Source organism: Ambystoma mexicanum, chromosome 1q (assembly GCF_040938575.1).
Source record: "Ambystoma mexicanum isolate Mex_15411 chromosome 1q, UKY_AmexF1_1, whole genome shotgun sequence".
Taxonomy (NCBI): domain Eukaryota; kingdom Metazoa; phylum Chordata; class Amphibia; order Caudata; family Ambystomatidae; genus Ambystoma; species Ambystoma mexicanum.
This window is the reverse complement of record NC_090922.1, coordinates 1,105,890,737-1,105,917,057: the sequence shown is the minus strand read 5'-3', so window position 1 is coordinate 1,105,917,057 and position 26,321 is coordinate 1,105,890,737. Positions and strand designations below refer to the sequence as shown.

General features: G+C 46.2%; 1 protein-coding gene across 7 annotated transcripts in view; it reads left to right on the top strand.

Annotated features, from left to right (window-relative positions):
* Nucleotides 1–26,321, top strand: part of DIPK1A (divergent protein kinase domain 1A) — an 844,817-nt gene that overhangs the window by 293,208 nt on the left and 525,288 nt on the right. For all 7 annotated transcript variants that reach the window (XM_069641811.1, XM_069641810.1, XM_069641812.1 and 4 more), the window contains one exon: nt 13,341–13,434. In XM_069641811.1, coding sequence (XP_069497912.1) covers nt 13,432–13,434 — 3 coding nt within the window. In that variant the 5' untranslated portion in view covers nt 13,341–13,431. The remainder of the gene's footprint in view (nt 1–13,340; nt 13,435–26,321) is intronic.

Sequence of the window (26,321 nt, the reverse complement as noted above, 5' to 3'; positions counted from 1 at the left end):
ATGCCCTGGGAGACAGTAGTCAGTCCAAGGGTATGGAGTCTGTTTGGGGGCCACTATGACACCCCTGCGTTACTGCACTGAGGGTGCTGTGTAACACACTTACCAAAAACACATGAAGCCCTAAGGAGTAAAAGACCCCATAGCCCAAAAAACACATTACAAAGTCAAAGGACATTCTCAAATCATGCATAAGAGTGGGAGAAAAAGAGTCTCACTCTTAACAGGAGAAAAAATTAAACCCCAAAAATCCAGCAAAGCTGCTGGGGGACTTACTAGGTTTGGGAAATTAGCCTATACAGAGAATTCTCCCTAACAAGGAGAGTCTGCAATCATAAGCCAGTCCTACATAAGAGGAGGACGGGAGCGGGGTCGGGGGGAGTTGTCATGATCTCTGCTTCCAAAAGATCAGGACTTGCCCGACTCCCTTGGAAGCAGACCCATAACCCCGGTTCCGAGTGCCAGCCAGTCCCAATTGGGACCTTTTGGACCCTGTCCTGGCGCCAGTGGCACCAGGCTCATAAAGATGCCCAGCCCCAGCGCTGGAAGCGCCGGGCTCATAATGCTTGGGTGGACTTACCTGCAGCAGACCATGCTGCTTACTTACCTGCCAGTTGAACCCCTGATCCTCTTCTGTTTGGGACTACTTTTCCTGTTGGGTGGGGCAGGAGCCACTCCCTAGGTTCAGAACACTGGAACTCTTCTGGAAAGCAGGAACTCTTTTCTTATCTAGGCGTGGATGTGGAAGGAGAACCTAAGCACTACAGGAGGCTATTTAAACCACACCCGATGGATGAATCTTGCTTTGCGTTATTCTGCATTCTCTGCAGCAGAACGCTCATCGTGTCTTCTGCTTCTGATCCTGGGCCTAAGGGAACAAAGGCTTACCATCCTGGAATCCAGTCTTCAGCAGCACCTGTAAAGACAAAGAAAGAACAGGTTAGCACTACGGTCTTCAGTGGCAGCGCATCGCTTACCTGGTCCATCGGCTGTCACCAACGCCTCGCGCTGCATTCCGGCATCTGAAAGACAAAGGCTTACCTACTCTTTGCATGCTCCGGAGGTCTTCGCACTGCATTCCGGCATCTGAAAGACAAAAGCTTACCAGCTCTTCGCACGCTCCGGAGGCCTTCGGCGCTGCATCCCGCATCTGAAAGACAAAAGAAGGTGCGTTTAAAGATATTGGGCAACTTTATTACTCACGTGCCATTACTCCTTCCCACGCCGAATCCAGTGGGTATTCCAGCACCCTTCAGCTTCTCTAAAGCTCCGAACTTGTACCTGCAAGATAAAAGGGACAGTTAGTGCGCATCGTGAAGCAGGCTACAAGCTCTTACTTACGTGCTTCCAGGTGCTTCTATTCCTCACGCGGGTTCGATCCTCAACTCTCATCAGCCCGCCATCCGCCATCGCCGGAACCCTGCAAAACAAGAGATATCATTACAAAAGACTTTTAAGACATTTGAAGTGCCCAGAACTTACCGTTCGTGCAGTTAACGACGGACAGCAGTCCTCTGAGGTCAAGAGGCCTGCACCCTTATCCAGTGAAGAAACTGGTTACGGCACCCTGCCCCGAGGCAGATGGAGAGCTCGGCGTTCACTTACCTAAGGTGAGGGCGTTAACCTTTGGGGTTCTACAGGAGAAGAGAAAGGGAAGAGGAGAGAGGCACCCAATAACCCCAGTTCATTAATCCCATATTTTCTATCTGCAGACATCTTACTCTTCGAGTCAGACATACAGTGCACAAAGGTCCAGCCCAAAGAGCCAACCGTGTGTTATACATCACCTTTGAAGATACGGCATTCACCCAGTCAAGACCGGCGCCTCTGCGGGAATCAGGTGAGCGTTACAGGAGTAGGGTATGGATGATATGGGGGACCTGAAGATATTGACCTGGAATGTAAGAGGGTTAAAAAGTTATATCAAACGAAACAAAATAAGGTCATGATGTATCTGAGGAGACAGAAGGTAGACATTGCATTGCTACAAGAAACTCATCTCAACAGGGACAAATTAGAAGTAGTAAAAAGGAAGTGGGAAGGGACCACAATTGGCGCAACATACTCCATGTATGCCAGAGCGGCCATCACATGGATAGCACCACTTGTCCCGTTTAAACTATTACAACAAGAGGTAGAGAGAGATGGCAGAATGGTATTATTCCCCACCAACCCCTTTAATAAGGAGGTTAACATCAACATATATGCCCCGAACAATGATACTACGATATACTTTAAAAATCTGTATGCTAAAATTAGCCCATATATAGATGGTGCAGATATACTTGGGGGTGGAGGGGGACTTCAACTGCACACTAGACCCCAAACTTGATAGATCGGACAGGAAGGTGGCCAAGCCCACCCTGGGGGCAAAGGCCCTGGGGGCACTTTTAAATGATTTCCGTTTGGTTGATGTGTGGAGGAGGCTCCACCCACAACATAGAGAGTACTCACACTACTCAGCACCACACAACCTATACACCAGGTTGGACTATATTTTCATTCAGCACACTAATAAAAAGCATGAGAAGTGCAGAATACAAAGCAGCAGTCCTCTCGGACCATGTGCCGTTGATTGTAACGTGGCAGATCTCACCTCCAAGGTCGAGAATCCCGACATGTAAGCTTCGAGGCATTGAGCGATACAATATTTAGAGAAGACCTGGAGAAGGTAAAGGAATACTTTGAGCACAATACAGGAGGTGTGAGGTCAGCCGGCACGCTGTGTGAAGCATTCAAGGTAGTGGTGAGGGGGGAAGCAATTTTGAAAGCAAAAGGACTACAGGGTGGCATAGTGCAGGAATTACAAGACACGGAAAAGGAGATAGAGGCCAAAATGCGAGAGGGAGCAGATTCCCCGGCAGGGGCTGAGGTAATACTCCAATTGCAAGCAAAATGCAGAGGACATTGAGAGAGATTAAGGAACTTGAAATATAGGAAATATATAGAATGGCAACATGCTGAAGGTGATAAGCTGGGGAGGTTACTAGCCTGGTTGTGTAAGAACAAAGTCCCCAGACAGGCAATCGGAGAAATGCAAAAAGGAAAGGGGCTTATGGTGGACACTCAGGAACAAGGGAATGAATGCTTTTATGAATATTATCCGAGGTTGTACACAAATAAGATTGAAGAAGAGGAGATTGATATATTGGATACGCTGGCTGAGATTATTTTGCCCAGGCTCAGGGAAACGGATAGGGAGAATCTATAGGCTCCGCTCACGCTCGAGGAGTTGGAGTACGTGGTCCAGACTTTACCCACTAACAAGGCCCTGGGGGTGGACAGTCTCCCAGGCGAGTTCTATAAAACATACAAGGCTGAGGTGCTACCACCGATGTTGGCTATGCTAAATGAGGCGTTTGACAGGGGCAGGCTTCCAGAGACCCTCAGGGAAGCGATTATTATTCCACTCTTCAAGCCCGATAAATTGAGCACGGACTGTGGTTCGTATAGTCCGCTATCGATGCTTAGTCAGGATAGCAAGATCCTCACTCCAGTGATGGTGAACAGACTGAGGCCAGTGATAAATAAATTGATACACCCTGACCAGACGGGTTATGTCCCATGCAGGTGTATCTGTAATAATCTCGGGAGGTTTCACCACTTCATAGACCGGACAGAGGGGAGCCCACAGGAAGTGGCGATAGTCTCGCTAGATGCGGTAAAGGCCTTCGACTCGGTCAAATGGCCGTGGTTGATGGCTGTTCTGAAGGAATGTGGAATGGGACCAATGTACCTGAAGTGGGCCCAGCTTCTGTATAGTGAGCCAGTGGCTCGAGTCCAAACAGGACCGATCACTTTGGAACGATGGACTCTAAGCAGAGGCACCAGGCAGGGGTGCCCTTGGTCCCTGATGCTCTTTATCCTGGCACTGGTACCTCTGGCGGTGTATCTGAGGCAACAATATGGCGAGGTGGGAATCTGCACAAAATTGGGACGGCACCTCATATATGCTGACATGTTGCTATACTTGAGATACCCTGAAGAAAACTTGCAATACATCCTAGAGGTAATGGACCGATACGTGATACTCTCTTGTATAACAATTAATCCCAAAAAGTCTATCATATTCCCCGTAGGTATATATGTGGGAATACCACGGCATGAGCTACCAGTGTTACAGATTGGATGGTCAACTGATATTTTCAGGTACCTGGGAGTGGATATACATCAGTCGAAGATGAACACAAACATAACATGGAGAGGGCTGTGGGAAAAATTGAACGCAGCATGGCATTCTGGGTCTGGTTGCCTCGAACTATGATGGGCAGGGCAGCATTATTGAAGATGATAGTATTACCTAGGCTACTGCACTATTTCGTGAATGTACCATACTTGATACCTAAGCGGTTCTTCACCAAGATACAAAGTATATGTAGGGGGTTCATTTGGCATAATACTAGGAATAGGATAGCACTGTGGAAATTGCAGAAACCGTACGAGCAATGAGGGATTAGACTGCCCAATTTTGAGGTGTAGTACCTGGCCGGCCAGCTTCAATATGTGGCTAGATGGTTGTCAGAGGACCCCACACCAGTGTCTAAACAGTTGAGGGCTTAGTGCACACTGTATTTTATGAACAAATGGATGTGGTTAGCAACGTCTCCGAAGGGAAGAGGGTCCACACTACTAGACTTGGGGAAGATTTGGCGCAGGGCCTGCCAAGTGATGGGGAGCCCGCTACCGTGCTCCCCACAGATACCATTGGTGGCACTGGAGGGGGTGGACGAGCAATTGAGGAGGACCATTAGAGAACACTGGGAATCAGTAGGTTTAACGACCATTGGAGACCTGTGGCGAGAAGGGGAGAAAATAGAATTCGACACATTTAGAGAGGATACATGCCTGCATGGTGGACAGTACATCACATACACTAGGGTGGTAACATTGGTAAAGAAGACCTGGTCGGAAGTGGAGCTGGCTCGGGAGCCAGACACCACCATAGAAATGTTTCAGGCTGTGTTTGATGGCGGCCATGAGGTCTCCCGAATCTATGAACTCATGATGGCCAAAGTCGGAAAGGAGGTGGTTCAGTAGAGGCGAGACTGGGAGAAAGAAAGTGGGGAAACAATAGGAGACAGACTATGGGTCAGCATGCAGAGATACTACAAGAAAGTGTTCAGAAATGTGAGACTACAATAGATTCAGTTATGTCACCCACAGGGCCTACATGACACCAAAGAAGATTGCTAAATTTACGAACGCTGGGACACGTACATGCTTGCTAAGCTCATGGGTCCACCCTATGAACCCATGCATAAATCCAGTCTCAAACACCTGACCTATAAAACTGCCTTCTTAGTAACCATTCCATCCATAAGAAGGGTCAGTGAAATTCAGGCTCTGTCTGCAGGATCCTTTCTTTACTGTTCATAAGGATAAACTGGTTCTACGAACACACCCTAGGTTCTCACCTAAGTTCATTTCTAAATTCCACGTTAACCAGTCCATTGAGCTTCCGGCCTTCTTCCAAGAACCCAAAAGCTCTGCTGAGGTGAAACTACACACTCAAAATGTGTGAAGAGCGGTCCTCTTCTATGTAGACAAGACTAGGCCGCTAAGGAAAACAGACCAACTGTTTGTCTCCGTAGCTACAGGCAGAGAGGGAGATCGCGTCTCTAAGGGTGCTATCTCCAAGTGGATCGTCAATTGTATCCAGCTATGTTGCTCCCTTTCTGAAAAGACTCTGCCTTTTACGCCAAGAGCCCACTCTACAAGAGGCATTGGGGCCACTCTGGCTTTCATTGCAAATGTACCCCTTGACACCATTTGCAAAGCAACTACATGGAGCTCTATTCATACATTTTTTACTCGGCACTACTGCATTGACACTCATTCCAAGACAGATACTCAAGTGGGACAAGCGGTTCTAAGACACCTGTTTGCTCATGAATTGAACGGTTGGGTCATCTTAATGCAATGAAAATGGTGGTCCTTCCCAGGGTGCTGTACCTATTCCAAATGCTTCCCATACAGATTCCGGAGGTGTTTTTTCACGATATACACGGGGCCCTTCATAGGTTCCTCTGGCAGGGGATAAGGCTAGAATTCCCAAGGCAACCCTGATTTTACCAATGGAGAAGCGCGGGAGTCTCCCTGATGTGAGGCTTTACCATAAGGCTGCCCAACTTTGAATCCTAATTCCCCACCTCAGGTCTCAAGCAGACCAACAATGGCTGGCCCTGGACAACTCTCATTTACACCCTGCCACGGTCGGGGAATGGTTGTTGGTGCCTAGGAATAAATTGCCAAAGAGAATCCAGGAGCACCCCATCCTGGGGACAATATGGGACATTTGGAGACGAGGGGCAGATATGAATGGGGGTTACCACATGGCCTTCACCCTTGGGTCACCTTCGGGTACCGGGAGTTAGAGACACTATACCTAATCCAGAAAGATTTCAGGAATGATTTGAGGCTGGTCTCGAGAGGATAGGACAGCTCTTTAGGGAGGGCAGTTTCATTAACATAATGGACCTAGAGGAGGCTCTGGGCATAGGCAAACTCTCAGCATGTTTGTAGTTGCAGCTAAAAGGGGCCCTCACGGAACCGAATGTCAGGAAATAGACCAGGAGGGATCTCACTCCTTTTGAAACAATATTGGACAGGGGCACTAAAATGAGAGGGTTGATATCAGCCAATACATGGGGTCCAGGTTGGGCGTGAGTTGGGACCATGGACAACCTGAGAGAGCGGTGGGTGAGAGACCTGGGGATGGAGATAGATGAGGATCTCTGGGGCAGACTGTGCGGGGGGGGTTCCAAGATGTCATTATCCTGCCAGTGCAGACCGCACTCCATCAAGCTTCTCCATAGGTAGCCATTTGATCTGGCCACACTGTCAAAAATATTCCCTACTCTGAGTCCCATGTGTTGGAGGGGTTGTGAAGGGAGAGCCGATTATTGGCATATGTGGTGGGGCTGTCCCAGGGTACATGTCTTCTGGGAAGAGGTCCTTGGGTGGATCAGAGACCTAGAAGGTATAACTAGAGATAAAAAGCCCCTGCTGGTCCTGTTTGGGTTGGAGGAGGAGGATGGAGAATATTCTAGGCTACCAAAAATGGCTGCTTCGAAGGGATTGTGTCCTCCGACGTATTCCTCATCTTAGATATCTCCTTCCAGCTCTGCTGGCCTTGGAAAAATTTTTCTCTCTAGAGGGCGCTGCGCGTCGACGTCCTTCGAGTCGATGTCCCTCGACAGCCGCCGTATCGACGCCGACGTCATCGTGGATATAAAGGCCGCGCGCAACGCCCGTTGCTCAGTTCCGTTTTTCCGCGCGTACTCAGTGCCTCGGAATACTGTTGCTCAGTTTTGTCAGGTTAAACCTATTTACCTCAAGATATTCGATCCGTACTCGATGGCTTCTTCGTCGGAACCGACAACGCCTCGATCCGGCTTCAAAAAATGCCGAGATTGTGGGAAAAAGATGTTGCTGACTGACCCTCAGATTTTGTCTGTGGTGTTTGGGAGCTGAACACCATTGTTCGGAGTGCGAGGACTGTATGTCCATGACAGCTAAGGCCCTGAAGGAGCGTAGGGGGAAGCTGGAGAAAGGTAAGACTTTTAAAGCTTCTTCTTCGTCGACGAAGTCGAGACATTCGTCTCCTCGTCACCATTTGCGCTCCAGATCTTGGAGTGGGTCTCATCACTCCTCGAGATCGAAGCACTCGAAGAGGAGACGTCGAAGATCCCCTTCTCCGTCTTCCTCTTCCTCTGTTTCGCCAAAGAGAATCCTGTGCCCCACGAAACATAGTTCCCGGGCTGAATGGGAGGAATTCTGCAAAAATATGATGAGCATCTTCGAGAAAGCGGCCTCGACCCCCTCGAAGATTGCCGAGAGCGATGCTCTGGTCGAAAGACCCAAAGGTCAAAAACGCCGCGAGTCGCAGTACCCGGCGAAGGAAACCTCTCGAGCGCGTCACGAACCCTCGAGCAGGACTATGACCTCCAAACCTTCCTCGAAGGTTCCGTCGACGCCGTCGACGAAAGTTCCGTCGAGGTCGATGTCTTCGACGCCGTTGTCGAAGGGACCTTCGACACACGAGTCTGTCGACTCGACACCAGCTTCGACACCGGTGTCGACGCCAAGAAAAGTCAGTTACGACACACCCAGTGTCTATCCCCAGGTCCTCGACGTCGATGGCTTCGAGATTGTCGAGTAGAATCCCAATTCTGTCGAGGTCTTCGAGGCCTCCGCCTTTGTTTTCGACGCCACACTCGAAGCCTTCGGCGTCGACGACATCGACGTTTTCGAGGCCGATTATGACAAAGTTCGGCACCCTCTGCCTTGGAAATGGGGTTTACACCCTTTATGAGTTCAGAACAATTGAGAACTATGTCCTCAATATTGGAAGAGGGTGAATTGTCTGAACTGGAAGACACATTTGAGTTGCAGGGACCTGTAACCCCAATTAGAGAGGAATTTCCCTCTGAAGAACGCAGGTTAAAGGATCTTCATGATTCCTTACATGAGGCAAGTGGGTTAGACACCTCCCCTGAGGTGGAGTTTGCTAGGCCAGACCCGGGGGAACATGCTGAAACCCCCTATAGAGCCTTAATGGCCAGGATCACAGAGTTTATGGGGTGGTCTGCACCTTCACAATCTTTCCAACAAGATGACCTCATGGATATTCTTGACAAAGGCCCACAGGAGGATCCTGTGGTGCCTTTTCATAAAGCTCTTCAGAGGAAGATCATGACAAACTGGGAAACCCCAGATGTCGTACCAGCAGTAAATAAAAAACTGTCTACAAAATACAGGGTATCCTCTACAGACCCGGAGTTTTTGTCTAAACACCCATCCCCAGAAAGTCTGGTGGTACAGCCAGCATCCTCTACCGTTGTCAAGACGGCTTATCCTACCGTCCCGCAGGACAGGGACGATAAAAAATATGATGCTATGGCAAAGAAAGTCTTTTCAGCATGGCGTTAAAATCTGTTAATGCTACTTGCACCCTTGCTAGATTCAGCCATACACTTTGGGAGTTTGCTTCTACAGCGGCTGACTGCATCCCGGAGGGAGAAGAAAGGGATGCGTTCCTGAATATTATACAGGACGGTAAAGACGCTATGTGCGAATCCCTCCTGACGGGCATTGATTCGGCTGACAGTATCAGCAGAGCAATGGCGGCAAGTACAACAACCAGGAGATTCGCTTGGTTGAGAAAGTCTGGTTTTGCCCCAGATGTGCAAGCCAGGCTCTTGAACATGCCATTCGATGGCTCTTCTTTGTTCGGGAAAAAGGCGGATGACAGTTTAGAGAAACTGCAAACTTCAAAAGCAGCAGCAAAGTCCCTAGGAGCTGCCATCCGTCGGACACCTTTTCATCCCACAGGAACCTCTGCGAGGGGCAAGTCCTTTCGCTTCTACTCCGCATTCGGAAGAGGTAGAGGACGACCGGCTCAAAGGGGACAAAGAACTACCCGAGGTGGACGAGGTAGATATTCAAAACCCGCAGCAACAACAGGTGCCGCTTTACCATCGGCATCTGCATCAGCCGCCCCAAAACCACTCTGAGGACTTCCCTCACAGGACACCTGTAGGAAGCAGGTTGACTCAACATCTGGCGGTATGGCAGGCTATCACGTCAGATGCTTGGGCATTGGAAACAGTTGTCCAAGGTTACTGCCTACCTTTCCTACGTATACCTCAGAGTCATCCACCGGGGATCAGCTCTGAGAAAGCTCCAGATCCGCTCCTCTTGTAGGAAATTTTAGACCTGCTAGAGAAAGGTGCCATAGAACCGGTACCTGTAGCGGAGAGGAACAAGGGCTGGTACTCCCCTTACTTTCTCATTCCGAAGAAAGACGGAGGACTGAGACCCATCTTGGACTTGCGAGAATTGAACAAATTCCTCAGGAAAGACAAATTCAAGATGGTCACTCTTCAGTTCCAGGACTGGTTGGTATCTCTGGACCTTCAGGACGCTTATTTCCATGTGCCTATCCATCTCAAACGCAGGAAATACCTGAGGTTCGCAATTGGCAACTCTCACTATCAATTTCGAGTGCTGCCATTTGGGCTGACCTCCGCCCCGAGGGTCTTCACCAAGTTAATGTCGGTAGTGGCGGCAAGTCTAAGGAGGGAAGGGATTCACGTCTACCCCTACCTGGACGATTGGTTGATCAGGGCTGTTTCTTCGGAACAAGCTCAGATCCAGCTAAATCACATGTGCCACTCCCTTCACAGACTGGGCTTCTCCCTCAATTTAAAGAAGTCACAAATGATACCATCGCAGAGACTCCAGTTCATAGGAGCGATCCTGGACACTTCCCTGGGAATAGCCTCGCCACCAGAGGTGAGGGCTCAAGATATTCTACAGATGGTTACCAAGTTCCAACATGCCCAACGTCTCCCAGCCTTTGACTTTTTGAGGTTGCTAGGCCTCATGGCATCCTGCATTTTCCTAGTGCCAGAGGCTCGCCTGAGAATGAGATCCCTCCAGTGGGCACTGAGGACTCAGTGGTCACAATTCTCAGGGAGAATGACAGATCTTCTTCAGGTTCCCGGCAGAGTAGCTTGAGACCTTCAGTGGTGGGCCTGTCGGGAGAACATTCTGAAAGGAGAACAGTTTTGGCAACCCTGGCCGGAGATAACAGTAGTCACGGATGCCTCTCTCACGGGGTGGGGAGCCCACGCCAACGACTTGACCATCAGCGGTCGTTGGTCTCCATCGGAGTCCAGACTACATATCAATCTGTTAGAGCTGAGAGCCATCAGACCTGCGCTGAAGGCGTTCCTGCCAGCTGTACAAGGGAAAAATGTCCTGATAATGACGGACAAATCGGTGGCCATGCATTACCTCAACAAAAGAGGAGGCGTAGGATCACTACCCCTGTGCAGAAAGGCGATGCAGCTCTGGTTTTGGGCATTCCAAGAAGGAATCTCTCTATCGGCAGTTCACCTAGCCGGAGAGAAGAACTTGACAGCGGACGCTCTGAGCAGGCAGAGCACAGTCTCCCACGAGTGGGAGCTGGCTCAGGAAGTCCTTCAAGAGATCTTCGCCCTTTGGGGAACCCCTCAGGTAGATCTGTTCGCCACCAGCCTCAACAGGAAATGCAATACCGTTGGAACAGATTTTGCAGCTGGTGTAGAGAACAGAATATCCACCCTTTTTCATGTGGTACACCAATGGTTTTGTCCTTCCTACTATATTTGGCAAATTCAGGCCTTCAAGTTGGCACCATTAAGGGCTATCTCGCAGCGCTATCCATCTTTAAGCGCACTGCGGAAGAACCATCCTATTTCAAGTTACCCTTGGTAATACAATTTCTTAACGGGTTAACCAATGTTTATCCCCCAAGACCATTCCAAGTTCCCCTATGGGATTTAAACATAGTCCTAACTTTCCTGATGGGCACACCTTTCGAACCACTCCATTCTTGTTCGTAAAGATTCCTTACCCTTAAAACTGTTTTATTAATAGCACTTATATCTGCTAGAAGGGTGAGCGAATTACAAGCTCTTTCTTGTAAACCCCTTCACACTATCATTCACAAAGACAAAGTTGTCCTGCAAGTGAAGCATAATTTCCTCCCAAAGGTGGTTTCTGAATTCCATATCACTCAGAAGATTACCCTACCATCTTTCTATCCTCCTCCTCACCCGGGGAAAGAGGAAGAGAGGTTACACAGGCTAGACCCTAGAAGGGCTTTAAGTTTTTACATCAGTAGACTAGCCAGGATAAGACAGGCAGACCAGCTGTTTGTAGGTTACACAGGTCACAAGCTGGGGTTACCAATAACTAAGCAGACCATTTCCAGATGGATCATTCTTGCGATTCTGGAATGTTATAAATTGGCAGGAAAAGAGCCCCCTCAAAACCTTAGGGCTCATTCGACCAGAGGTATTGCAGCTTCATCGGCCCTCAAAAGAGGTGTGCCGGTTATAGACATCTGTGCGGCCGCTACATGGTCGTCTGTCCATACCTTTACACGATTTTACAATTTGGATTCCTCCTCCAGTCAGGAGACTAGGTTTGGAAGGGCTGTACTGCATTCTATTCATCAATAGAAGACAGCATGAAGTCAGTACTCCCTCCTCCAATAATAGAATACTGCTATGGGAGCATATCTAAGATGAGGAATACGTCGGAGGACACAATCCCTTCGAAGAACAAGTTACTTCTTACCTTGTAACGTTCTTTCGACGGGATGTTCCTCCGACGTATTCCTCATCGACCCACCCATCCATCCCCGCAGTTCTACTTCCCTTGTTGTTGCAGCTTACGCTCCTTCAGGGTGATTAGTTTAGTCCAGAAAGCATTATTGTGGGCTACAAAACGGAACCGAGCAACGGGCGCTGCGCGCGGCCTTAATAGCCAGGATGACGTTGGCGTCGATATGGCGGCTGTCGAGGGACATCGACTCGAAGGACGTCGACGCGCAGCGCCCTCTAGAGAGAAAAAATTTTCCGAGGCCAGCAGAGCTGGAAGGAGATATCTAAGATGAGGAATACGTCAGAGGAACATCCCGTCGAAAGAACGTTACAAGGTAAGAAGTAACTTGTTCGTCTTTACTGCTGGCCGCCAGGGCTGCATTACAATGAAATGGAAAAATGAACATCCACCCAGCAGGAGAGAGTAGTCGAACGTGGCCAAGAATATTTGTCATGGAAATAATTACTGCAGGACTTCACGAAAGAGCGAGCAAGTGGAAATGGACTGGCACCCCTTTATTGTCAGATACATGGAGTCAGACCTGCAGGCAGGACAGTCTTAATGTGGCACTCACTACAGATGGGGTCTAGGACAAGGTGGAGAAGTGCGGGGGACCTAGGAGGAGGGTCTGCGATGTTCAGAGAATGCCTTCACGGTGTGAGAGGGGGGAATGAGGAGCTGCAAAGTGGAGTATTCAATCGACAGGGATCTCAGGACTCAGGCAGTGCAGGAGTAAGCGGTACCAGGGGAAGGAGGGGCGGAGGGGAGGGGGAGAATAACAGGGAGTTGTTGGGGTTTTCTCTTTTTTTTTTGCTTTTTTTGTTGGTGTTCTTGATTCTGTAATGTTGTATTGCCATACTCTTCTGCAAAACAAAATAAAACCAAAAGTGAAAAAACAACAAAAAAAAACAAATTGTAAGAGCAAATCAACGTTTAGGGGTCTTGTGAGCCACCAGTCTCCTGGGTGAAGACTTGCTTGATAGAGCAAAGACTGTGACGAGGTGAACTGACGAGGGAGTAACGATATGCCTGCTCATATCAGATTACTGTTGGACATTTTATAATTTTACATATTTAAAATGCAGATGAGATGTTTAGAAACAGTATTTAAATATACAGCACTGGTTTCTAGAGTTACTCATGGTAAAAATCACAAACTAAAATGTAATTTCTATGCTCATTTACAGATCGAATAAGGTGCAGGTTCCCATTGAGTGACAATTAATACACTGGCACATCACTGACCTCTGCCCTTACTTGGAGGGATCACCATCTTTAATGGTAAGTATTTACCGCTAATTGGGACCTTAACAATTAAAGCTAATGTACAACGGCTATGTTTTCAATGTTTTCTTTCTTTGCTGTAATGCACTTTTATTTTGCATGCCGAGATCAAACGGCTCTTATTGAAGAAAATGTCTTACTCCTATTGTTTTCCCCAGAATATAGAGGTTGAAGTTAGAAACCAATATACATTAGAAAATAACAAACTGCAATAAATGCATTATCTTGCGATTGAAAGGCCCGTACATTTCATGGCAACAATCGTGCTATTAGCCTTCATGAATAAAACACCTTAATACTTTCCATCATATGAAAGGGACTTTCATTTTTGGGAGTTTTTATTTTAAACTTTTTATTCAACCAGTTCAATAATATTAGCAGCCATCCCGTCACATTACGATTCTACTCGATCTATCGAGCGATATATTGTCTCGAGCCAATACGACAATCTTAATTTTCTTACACGACTTCGAACACGACCTTGATCTCTACATGGTTTCTTATGCTCACATGCCATTCATATTTCCCTGTGCCTTGAAGACGACCTGAGTGTCGAAACACGTGTCGACTTTTTTTCCACCTCATTAAAATACCACATTTTGATTGTAGTCGTTTATCTTAATGGTGTAAATAAGCAATTCCACCCCTCTTTTCACTTAAACAATAATATTATCAAACTATGCTATCTTCCTCATAAATGTATACGTGCAGCACACCGGTAAGCTCTAAACAAATGAAATATGATATAATAGTTTATTTATATAGCGCCTATACGCAATGTGTTCCAAAGTGCATCAAGGCAAGGAAGGGAACAAGGGAAAATATGACATTCTTGCAGGCCATGAAGCGTAAGGATGTGAAATTAACTATCGTACTCGGCCTGACGACATTTCAGATGGTGCAAGAGCTAAGACATAGACAAGGAAGGGAGGGGGAGAGTGGGAAGGAAATGGAAACAGACACGCGACTACCATACTAGGCCTGACGACATTTCTGGTAGAGCCGGAGAAAAACAAAAGATGAGGGCGAGGGGTGCAGAAAGGGAGGGGAGGACCAAAACAAGACAAGTGACTATCGTACTAGGCCTGACAACATTTCAGATAGTGCTGGAGGGAGACGGGGGAACAGTAAGGGGATGGTGGAGCGGCATACGAGGTAGCTATCATACTAGGTCCAGGGACAATTCTGATAGAGTAAGTGCATAGAAGAAGGTAAGGGGAGGAGGGGAGGAGATAGGAAAAGGGAGCGGGGAGGGGAGGGGAGAACAGAGAGTAAGCAGTCAAAAAGAGTGGAGAAGCAAGAGGGGAGAGCGAATACAATAGCAGAAGTCAGTAGTAACACATAATGTTGCAAGCCAGGATACAAGATGAGGATGGGAACAGCATGATTCAGGGCCAACATGAGTACAAGATGCAAAGGAAGTCCAGCATGAGAGTTGAGAAAGGGTGACGCGCTGTGAATCAATGAAGTCCATAAAAGTAAAATCCAGCATTGGCCACAAGACTGTGATGGTGAAACCAGAATGTATCAGGACGGACTCTTGTTTGCAGGAAGGGGGGCACAAGGGAAACACACGGGGGGGGACCAGAGAGGGTGGGGATGGCCTGTGGGGACAGAGGGTGTAAACACATGTTGGTGCGTGGTTACCTGCTGTCTTAGCAGGGGGTTGGACTCTGGATTCTCCTGGTCCGAACATATCCAAACAGGAATTGCCCTTTTCTTCGACTGCCCTTCGCTTTGGACGCCTGGGCGAGGGACACCCTTGATCCAAGAGTTAAGAGCAGGAAAGAAGAAGCAGGGCTAAGACGGTGGGTGGTGTTTAGGCCAGGTGACCTAGATCCACTTACACCTGCTCCCCAGCTGCAAAGGAAAAGACACTGGAGGGCTCCTTAAGTAGGGAAAAGAGCAGCAAGCAGGAAGGCAAAAGGTTGGCGGGGCTTGCTAAGTGGTGAAAGAGCGGCAACCAGGAAGGCACCAGGTGGGGGGGCTTAGGGCAGGTGAACTAGTAGAGATCATGCAAATAATAGTGCCAACCTTAAATACTTCAGATAGAACATAGATAACTAACATAAGCCGAGACATTGCAATGATGTTTCCAATGTCGCAGCAGGTCCTATAAATTCACTCCCTAGTTAACCTTATCTCCACCTAATCAACTTTTAATCATGGTCTCAATCTAGAGCAGGGGTCTCCAACCGTGTTAGCAAGAGCTACTTGTAGTTAATGGCCAATAGGTGGGAGCTACTGGCAAGAGCTACTGGGGTGGCGATCTCGATGAGTATGACAATTTGTACCAAGGGTGGTTTATTTGCTTTTTTTATAACAAAGGTACAACATAGGCTTTACCTTGACATTTATAACTACAAAACATCTTTATTTCATTATCTTTTGTTATTAGCGGTCTGCTAAAAATTGTCAAGCATATCAGAATGTAGGAAATCATTTGAGACATTCAATGTAAAGGCTGACCCTGAATGCTATCAACCAGTGCTCAGTAATCTGGTGTGTAGCTTGAACAGGAACAACGCTCGGATGCTGTGAGATGGGATCAAAGTTTTGATTTCAGGAACTTCATGTCTGAAAAAGACAGATTCACAGAGATAAGCAACCAGATTGACTGGTAGTGCAGATAACCTCCATGCCATAGTGTGTGCACCGAGCTGCATACCTGACGTGGCAAAGGACAGTTTTGATCTCTTACAACGGACTCAGCCACAGGAGTTGCTGTGCCCTTCATAATTGGACCATCTTTAAAAGTACATTTGTTTTTTCATCAAATAATTAGCAACTTTTAAAGAATTCCTCTCTAACAGCATTTCGTGTACAAGTTCCTTTGGGAAAATTAGTTTCATAATTTGTGTGTATTATTGCAAAATGTCTCAATGTTGTTCTTTTTTCCCCACTGTAACTTGAGCACTGTGGATTAAAGATTCAAGTTTTCTTTTTACGCTGGAAGAAAAATAGGTTTCCCACTTTTACATGGAAGTGGTACATCCTTTGCTTTTTGTTGAATGGTGTGTCTGTATCTACAGCCAGGATTTAATCAATGGAAGTTTTTTGTTTCTTTTGGGGATGCCTGCGCAAAAATAAAATTTGAGGGATCTTTCAATCATTGTGTTATATGGTTTTAAAAAACTTCAACATGTTTCATTTGCTGCTTTGTTAAAAAATATAATCTACTGCCAGTTTAGCATACTCCCAAATCTCACATTGCTCGCATGCCAAATTACAGAATTCAGCCAAGGAAAAGTAAGCCAAGCCTACTTTGCTGACTAACCTTAAATGTTTTTGTCAAAATTGGCAAGATTGAAAAAAATAACATGTGGAAACAATTTGATCAAGGTATATGAACAAAAGGTGCAAATCACAGTGCTAATATCCATTCCGTTGTATAGCGATGACTTAAATCGTTATATTAATATTTTGAGCAACGAAAGTATGGCTGCAGTGAGGGGCGACGTATTCCTAATGGGTGGTGACCTGCCACCCCTCTGCCCTTTATGAAGGAGGCAGTATCACAGAGTATCTGGTCCATGACAAATGAGCCATGCCTGGCTTGCACATACACATGTGTTTTACAGTGGCAGTGCCAGCATATCCCGCCTACTGTTGGTGACTAGGGATATATTGGAACTTTCCATGTGTTGGTGAATAACTTGTAAATTGTATGGTGTGTTGCCCAATATTTAGCAAAAACAGTGCTCATAAATTAAATTTGCATATATGTATACATGTACCCCACAGATCTCGGTAGATCTCCCGCTTTGTGTACATATCCAAAGAAGATCAACCCTATTAATTGATCTCCCATCCCATGGCTTTCCTGAATGTTCTCTCCCTTTTATTAACCCCCTGTTTTGTGCAGTGCTCTTTTACTTGGTACTAGGTTTAAGCTGCATTTATTCTATGCGTGTTAAAATATATACATACAAACCACTGTTTACTTTTCTCCCCTAATTACCTAATCCATATTCTTGTTTTGTAAACCTAGGCTGAGACAGAGTTCTGATCATGTTTTTAAGTCCCTCATTGATAGCACCTGTGATTTTACTTTTGTGTTTAGTTTTATAAATGTAAGTGGGCAAGCACCAGAATACAGTGGAGCTAGTAGTTTTCCACATTTGCTTAATTGTAACATTGCTGTTGGTAGTTGAATTCCTGTATTGGGGACACACATGGAGATGGGCTTCTCCATATCATTGCAAACTCTATCATAACCTTTAATACAATTGGGTTACTATTGCCTACTGCCGGACACCAAAATAAATGCATATTGCTCATTTTGGTGTATGTTACAAGGAGTTACCAGTGGCTCACAATCCACTGGTTGGAGGCCCTGGATCTAGAGGGACAAAATCTTCATACCGTTTTTCCACGCAACACACTTCCAACCTGGAGATGAGGCGCAGTGTGACAAATGATCTTTGCCTCCCTTTCTCACATCTTAATTCTACGGCTATCCCAGAAATAGACTCCAAAAATAAATAGCATGGCGTAAGAGGCAATGCGCAAGATTTTGAAAGAGCACGCCGGTTGACCCATTACTTTAGTCACCATGGGATTCACTCTTAGGAAATGCTCATTACGTAATGAGTGTCTCCAACTACATGAGGTTTTGTGGACTCTGTGGATCTTGGCCCAACGAGGGACCTGCATGCATCCCTTGCATAACATAATCGCAACAAAAGGGCAAGTCTCATCACGCTTTAGCATTTATCTCGGAAATGCATGTTGCATTGTGATTTTTAAATAGATTGTGGACTTGCTTCAGTAATTGCAAAATTGTCGTAATCCTGTAATATATTGCCTGTTTTGGTTATTAATATTCTTATCGAGTTTCATAATAGGCTTTAATGTTGCAAATTAGCAGACAAAATAATGTGTGTACAAAACAAGAACAGAAAAAGTGGCTTGCGTTTGTACCTGTAAGTTAAGATGCAAGTAGAGTATCACATACTGAAATTTATGAAGGATGTTATTTAAAACTTAACAATTTTATCACGTTTTTAAGAGTCAGAGCTCAGATAAATTTGGTTAACAGCAGCAATTTAGCTTCCAGTAATGGCAGATTAGAGATTGCATGTACAACAGAGTCCTCTCTTTCTATTTTTCAAAAGCTTCCATTACTTAAGTGTTAAAGCTCTCCTCTGCTGCAGAGGGGAGGATATCATACGAGTGCATGTTTTAGGACACAGTCATTAAGAAATCAATACAAAATTACAGTACTGGCAAGCAACAATATGGGCCCAGAAACAGATGCTGTTGTTCACCTGGCATAACACGGAGGGTGAAGGGCAAGTTCTCAGGGGCAGAACATGAAGCCAGAGAATATATGAAAGGTGAAGGGTTGGCGGTCTGGAGATCAGACCGTCTTTGTTGTCCTCGGCCAAAATAGTGAAAGCTCTAGATATTGATCATGTGGCATGAGAGACACACACTTCTTAATAGAAATGGTGAATGTTAAATCGTGGTGTGGAAAAGGGGACCTCTCAACATAGGGTTCTTTGTAAAATGTCAGAAAAGTAGAGTTCAGTCCCCTTAGTGTTTTGGCATCTGTGGCCATCCTTGTTTCTTACTTCCCTCTTTTCCTATTTTGGAAAAAAAAATGTGTCTAGTCTGTATCGTAGTGAAATTCTGAATATTTAGGTGACTGCTAATTGGAACTGAAGTGCAGTTATTTTGGTGCCTTGGAACACGTAGACTAGGGCAGGGATTCCATCCCTCAGTATGGGATTCAAGGCTAAAGAAACAGCACAATGACTTTTCTTCGGGATTCGTTGGGCACCTTTCTGAGTGAAAGGCCCAGTGCAAAGGGCCATGCAGTGCATTCAGTTGTCTTCTGCATTTGTCTGCTGGAAGTTAGCGCTAGGGAACGTATGCAGCTGGAGATCAGCATTTGTTCTTTTGGTGAGGAATGGTATTTTGAGCTGGGAGGGACTGCTATGGAGCCTTTGTTGTAATACTGCCAGGCCAGTAATAAGACCCGTGAAGTCTGGTCCATTGCAATTGTCCGGTTCATTAAGGATGCAGCTTGGTGCTGGGAGATGTAGGCGCTGTTGGACAGAGGGACTTCAGATGGGAGAAGGACACACTGGCCCTGATTCATTGAATTATTTGTGCATAAAACGCACATTTGTGTGCCATTCTGCCTGAAAATCCTCATACCTCAAACGGGGATTTTCGGGCAGAATGGCATGCAAATGTGCGTTTTGCACGTAAATAATTCCATGAATCAGGGTGTTTGAGTGTCAGCAGTGCTTTTGTGTTTTATCGACTTGTAGTTCCATTCTTTGTCATTTGGATTTTGGCTCTCCTGTTGGCTGTGCTCTTGTTGTCGGGAGTTTATCCCTCATAGTGTTTATCTTTGTGAGGACTTGACAGTAAGCCCTTCCATTAGCAGTGGATCTCTGAGGCTTGGGAGTTGGCTGTGCCTGCTGGGTGTGGGGAGAGCGAGAGATATTTGCTGATTCATCAGTTCTCTATGGTTGGTGGACATCCAGTGATCCCAGAGAAAAGGCAAAGGTTGGCTTTTTGTTGGGATAACAGAACTTTATTGAACGTTGACTCTACTAACTTGTCAATGATGGGCAAGCTAGAGCTAGCAAAAATAATCCTACACAGGGCAGTATATGTATTTATGTAAAGTATAAATTCGTTTTTTTTTAATTGGGAAAATCTAGATGTTTAGAAAAAGATCACAGTACACAGAAAAAGTGGACTATCTTTCCATTAGGGGGCTTATGACAGTTGGAGGTAAGCCTGACATGATGGGTAGGGGCTATTCCCAATAATTTAGCCTTAAGGGTTCGATGATTCGATCTTTGAAGAACAGCATTTTAGTTTCTTTTTTGAAGCGAAGGAGTGAGGAAGACATGCAGGAGAAGGCCTATTATTTGTTTCCTTTCCCTCATTTCTTGGTTTGCTGCCTGACTTTGTTGCTTCTGGTTATACTCTAGGCTGTTAAGAAGGTGAGCATTTAGTTCAATTATGGAGATGCATTAGTTGTTATGGTCTTGTAGACAATGCATGCTGACTTGAAGATGATGATGGCATGGAGAGGCTGACAGTACATTTCTTTAACGTCGGGGTGATATGATTACATTTCTTCTGGCTGCTTATGTTGCGGGCTGCGTTTTTTTGCATTGCCTTTGGGGGAATCGCAGTGGAGGCCAAGACCAGCGTTATCTAGTTTTCATTGCATGCTGATGCAAATTTAACATCCAATATTTACTTAACTGAACACACTCCTAATTGTTTTGTATGTTACAGTTGACGTTTGATCTGGGCAGGATTAGTACACCAAATTATTTCTCATACTACATGTTTTTATATTATGCTACTTTGCATTTTTACTGCACCAGATCACTACTGTTGTAATAATTTGTAATATGTTCTCCCATTTCTTGGGACTCTAAAGAGCTAGATAACTGAGCTGTTTAGAGCACTGCCTAGTCCTATTGTCTTAAGTCTTTATGTGAAATCCGAAGATAAGTAAGAGAGCACTGGATAACTAAGTGATCAGGCAAGTCTGGATATTAGTAGTAAACCTGTTAGAATGCAAAGTAACCAGCCTCCATTGTCCTAAAGGCAAATAGTCCGCATCAAGTGGGTATCAACTAGGCGAAAATAAGCAGGTATTTTTATTAAGTAAAAGTGGCAACATTTTAGTACCATGTGGCGAGCAAAAAGGAGTCAGACGACTTAACGCCATGATTTAACAGGTTTTATTTAAATAAATGGAAAACGCCTATTTTGCCCTATTTCTTAGAGGGAAATTCCTTACCTAAAAAGACAAATGGAGCTTGTTAAACTCCAGCAAAAAAGTCTTCCTTCCGAATCAGAACTATAAACTAGCCTTGCCACTTAGAAAAAATAAGCAGAAAGCTGGAGACCAGAACACGGTGTCTAGGTTAGGCTTCTGCCTGGAAGAATTGTGTGTAGAGGTGCACTCGGTGTATGGTGAGCTTCAGCTAATGTTAAAGTACAGCCGTATTTTGGTGTTCCCAGTCAGATCTTGCCTACAAGATCACACTATAGAACAGGGTCCGTCAAACATCACAGGATAAGACTTCAGGCATACATAAGGGAATATAATTGTCAATAAATTAAAGACGTGCATACAGTTACTGAATTCACAAAAGAAATTTTGCTCATTTATACATATAGATACTAAGATCAGACCACTAAAGTACAACGAATATTATCACATCTCACTGCATTTGGGTAAGAAACAAGGATTGCCTATACAAGAAAAATGCCTTACAGTGCAGAACAGTTTAGATATAAGTGCACCACTGGGGTAATCGCCATGCATGTGATAGTTCATTGAAAACCTGCATCATTAACAGTAACTGACAATGTATCATAACGTAAAGCAATTCAGTTGATAAATGTTGATTGGCTCAGATATGTCAATAGGGACGAATGCTTGGTCTATGAAGAGATGTCTCTGTAAGTCGTCTCCTATTAGCTACAACGTGTTTCGGGCTGAGCAGTGCCCTTCTTTAGGTAAGGATATCTGGGAGTGTATCTGGGGGTGTGATGTTTTTCTAAAAATAAAAGTAAAGATGATTACGTGTAAGTATTCTAGTATACAATTTGTATCTAGGTTTTTAGCACCTGTGTTTTGAATAAGTTATCCTGTGCTGCTAAGTCACTGACTTTGGGGTTCGTGTCACAACAGGTTGACGTACTCTTCACTGATATGGATGTAAATTCAAAATTTCTGTAGATGGAATAATTGAGACGAGTGGTTTTTCCAACATCTCAGTCTGTCTCCCATGGGATTAGTTGCTCATGGTGAAGTGCTGGGGTCCCACGCAGAGACTGAAGGTGTTAACAGTAGTCTGTTTCCTCATTGCTGATTAAACGGTGAGTGACACTCGCTTTGTGTTCAGATTCATTGGCGCATATGCTGGGCACTTGATATTGTAATCTTTTACAGTAGTCAACCCCAGCGTCTTCACTGTCGGTGGAAACAGTTGAGCAAACTGGATCTCTGTGTCTGTAGGACAAGGGATCAGTTAATATGCGAACTGATACAGTAGCAGGGTCAGTCTTTCAGCTATAGAGCTATGCTGCAGCAGATCGTCTGCAGTGCTCGCATTGCAGCGATTCACCAAGGACTTTCATAGTTAAGTACGTTCAGCAGGTGATTGTGTACTCACTGTATGCTGACAGTTATGATGGACGTCACAGGATAAAGTCTTGTTGTGAACAGATTCTAAGTCAACAAATGGGGGCACCAAGGCTCCTCCTCTAGTGTATCTAGCTATCCAGATTTGGAATTGGGCAGTCCAAGACAATGGGCCTCATTATGGGTCTGGTGGTAAGCCTGTCGGTGATAACCGCGGCTTGACGCCAGACCCCAAGTAAACTACCAGCGCCTGACTTCCTAGTAACACCGGGGTATTACGACCCCGGCAGCCGGCAAGTTAGGCGCTGGTAATTCTGTAAGTCTCCATTCCCATGGAGGTCATTGGACTCCATGGGGACCACAGATGCACCGGCACCGTTAATAACGGTGCCAGTCCTTCCGTGAAACTGTGCGGGCAGGTACCGTTGCATCTGCCAGGTCTGACTCTGGCGGGCGTGATGGCACCCACCCGCAGAGTCGTAGCGTGCCGGTCTGGAAACAACCGGCACCGATGTTTCCAGACCGGCACACCCATAATGAGGCCCAATGTCTGGGTACCGGGTGTGCGCATTACGGGACAGATCAATGTTGTGGCAGATGCCCTAAGCCGCCAGTCTGTAGCGAATTGCAAGTGGGAAATGAACTGCAATGTTCTGGCAAAGCTTTTCCAGTACCAGGGTTCTCCAACTGTGATCTTTTTTGCGACTGCAACCAACAGGAAACTACCACTCTATTGTTCCAGGGATGGTCTCGGAGCATCTTCTTTGGGGGATGCGCTCGAGATTCCATGGGACACCATGAAAACTTATGCCTTTCCTCCTCTGCCGTTGATTCATCGTTCAGTCTGGAAGCTTAGAAGTGCCTCCAACTGCACTCTCCTGTTCATAGCTCCTTGGTGGCCAGCCAGGTTCCGGTTCTCAGAGCTTCAGCACCTATCGATATGGGACCTAAGCAGGTTACTTCAGATCCCCCAGTCTTCTACACCAGAGCAATCACCAGGTGTGGCACCCCTCCCCACAATCCTTCAACTTGGAGGCCTGGTGCCTGAGTTGAGGGCTTTAGCGCAATTTAACCTTTCGGAAGATAATATGTGCATAATCCTGGCGGCACTTAAGTCCTCTAAAAGAGAGCAGTACAAAAGTAAATGACTTTGTTTTTGTCATTGGTGTCTTGCTAAACAGCTTGAGCCTCGTCATGCTTCTGTTGGCTGTGTCTTGTCTTTTATATCGGGCCTTGCAGCCTCTGACATCCACGTCTTATTGTGCAAAACATATCTGCCAGCCATTGCAACATATCTTTCTACAGATAATTGCTCTTTTTCTCTGAAAAATTTAGTAACCAAGAGGCATTTTGCAGGTCTCCTCTACCTCTTTCCGCTGGTCCGGCCTCCACACACAAAATAAGATCTAAACGTGGTCATTACCGTTCTGTGTCACAAGCCTTTTGAACCATTGGCAACTACGGAGCTCAAGTTTCTCTCCTGGAAAGTGGCATTCTTAACTGCAATAACATCTGCAAGAAGAATAAGCGCGCTGCAAGCTCTCACTGTCCAACACCCGTTCTTGACCTTTCACAAGGATAAGGTTGTGCTACGCACTCATCCTTCTGTCCTTCCAAAAATGGTCTCGGATTTGCACATAAACCAGCCAATATCCCTACCGGTTTTCTTTCCGAACCCGGTCTTCTACTTCACTGCGCAATACAGACCGGCCCAGAGGCATACGGGCAGAGAGGATGACACCTAAATGGAAAAAAGGAAAAAAACACACCCACGATGGGCAACACATAAAGCTAACCTGCCATACCAGACAAAGATTGCTCAGATTGCTTAAAAAGGTAAATCTTCACATTTCTTCTTAAACTTATCCAGGGACGTTTCCATTCTGAGCTCTGGCAGAATAGAGTTCCTTAGTATAGGAGCTGCATTGTAGAAGGCACTCTTATTGATTAGAGACAATTTAGCTCTTGGTACCCCTTGGACTTGGTTGCAGAAAGAGTTCTACATAACATGCATGTCAGAGCTCTGACGTTTTACCTTGAAAGAACAAGCAATTTCAGAAGCTCCCCACAACTCTGTTACTTTCGGGGCCCCAAATGGGAAACCGGCTTCAAAAGCGTCCATTTCACGATGGATCACTTCGTGTCTCTCAGAGGCTTAAACGATTCAACGCCTGCAGCCCCCAAAGGGCGTTCATGCACATTTGGTCCATGGCTGCTGTTGGCTTTCAGAAATAAGTCCCTTGGGAGTCCATAGCCAAGGCTGCTACTTGGGCTTCTCCCTCTGCTTTTTGTAGACACTATTGTCTTGACCTGAGCTCCCGGGCTGATGCCCAGTTTGGCCAGGCAGTTCTTAAGAGCCTGTTCCAGTAAGGGAAATTTCCATCCTCCTGTTTCTTTGGTCAGTGCTTGGGAATTTCTCAAAAGTATGGAGGAAAGGGGACGGGAAGTAGGAATATAACAGAGTTACTCACCGTAGTGACTACCTTACTCCAAGGTCATAGTCCCCTTTGTTCCATCCACCCGTCCCCTCTTAAATGTTTCCTCTATTTTGCTAATGGTCCTTCGACTTTGGCGTTAGAAAAGGACGGAAGGTCGATGCGCAGGGCGGAGCTCAGGAAGGCAGGGTTACAGCCACCTGCAGTGACGCCGCCTGAAAATAAAAGGACAAAAAGTAGTCTTTTGATGCTTCAAAGTGCTCCGGTCCAAAAGTATGGAAGAAAGGGGACTATGGACTAGGAGTAAGGTAGTCACTCGGGTTAGCAACTTTATTCTCTCTAGGTGTGGGTCTCCGAACCACTAGACTGCACCTTACAGTCTAGTGCCTCTGCATCTCTCTTCCTTGTCTCTGTAATGTGGGCATTGTGGCACTTTTAAGTGCCCAATGTTCAAGTTACCTTTTCCTTTCACAACTTTAGTCTTAAAATAGGCTGGTAAAGTGGTAGTGTCTCTGGGAAAGTTAGTAAAGGGGTTTTCCCATTCCTCCTGATCGGATTCCCCACTAACCCCATGTGATCCTCCCACAGAACACCACCCCCAGGATCAATAAGCATCTGCATTTCCTTGGCCACATGTGAAGGGTCCCAGGCCAGGTTTTTTGGGGAATAATCTCTGTACTCCTACGCCCTGTCCCCTTTCCTCCATACTTAAGGGACATCTCACCGTCCTGTGGGATGGAACTGGGGCACTTTGTAAAAAGCATCCAAAAAATGTTTTAAAAAATGTGTCCGTCCTCTCTTACTTGTGTGGGGCTCGGCACGCGGCCGTAACCCCGCCTACCTCGGCTCTGCATCGCCCATCAGTCCTTTTCTCCGCTCGTTCGGGACTGGACGCACTTGCATCCTCAGAAGATATTCTTCCGTTTTTCCTCTCTGGCTCTCATTAGCGATTGTTTACTAGTCTGTCGTTCAAACTAGACTTTCCAGATTGCTCTTTGTGTCATCGTCGCTTCGCAAGGGTGGATCCCCATCTTCTTTGCCTAGAGTGTTTGGGTCCGGATGAACATTGGGACGCCTGTTTTTACTGCGACTCCTCTCGGTCCGGGCACTTGAACGTCGGTTGGAACGGTGGGAGGTGGTGTTCCGGTGAACTCCTCCTTTGCATTTTCAGGCGTTCATCGACGAAAAGAGGAAACGCCCGGTAAGTTCTTTACTTTTCAGAGCACCCTGGCCGGGGGATACCTTTCCGGGTTCCTCCCGGACCGGGAGGGGCGTTGATCGCTCTGTCACCGGGGATTGCCCTGAGGTGCCAG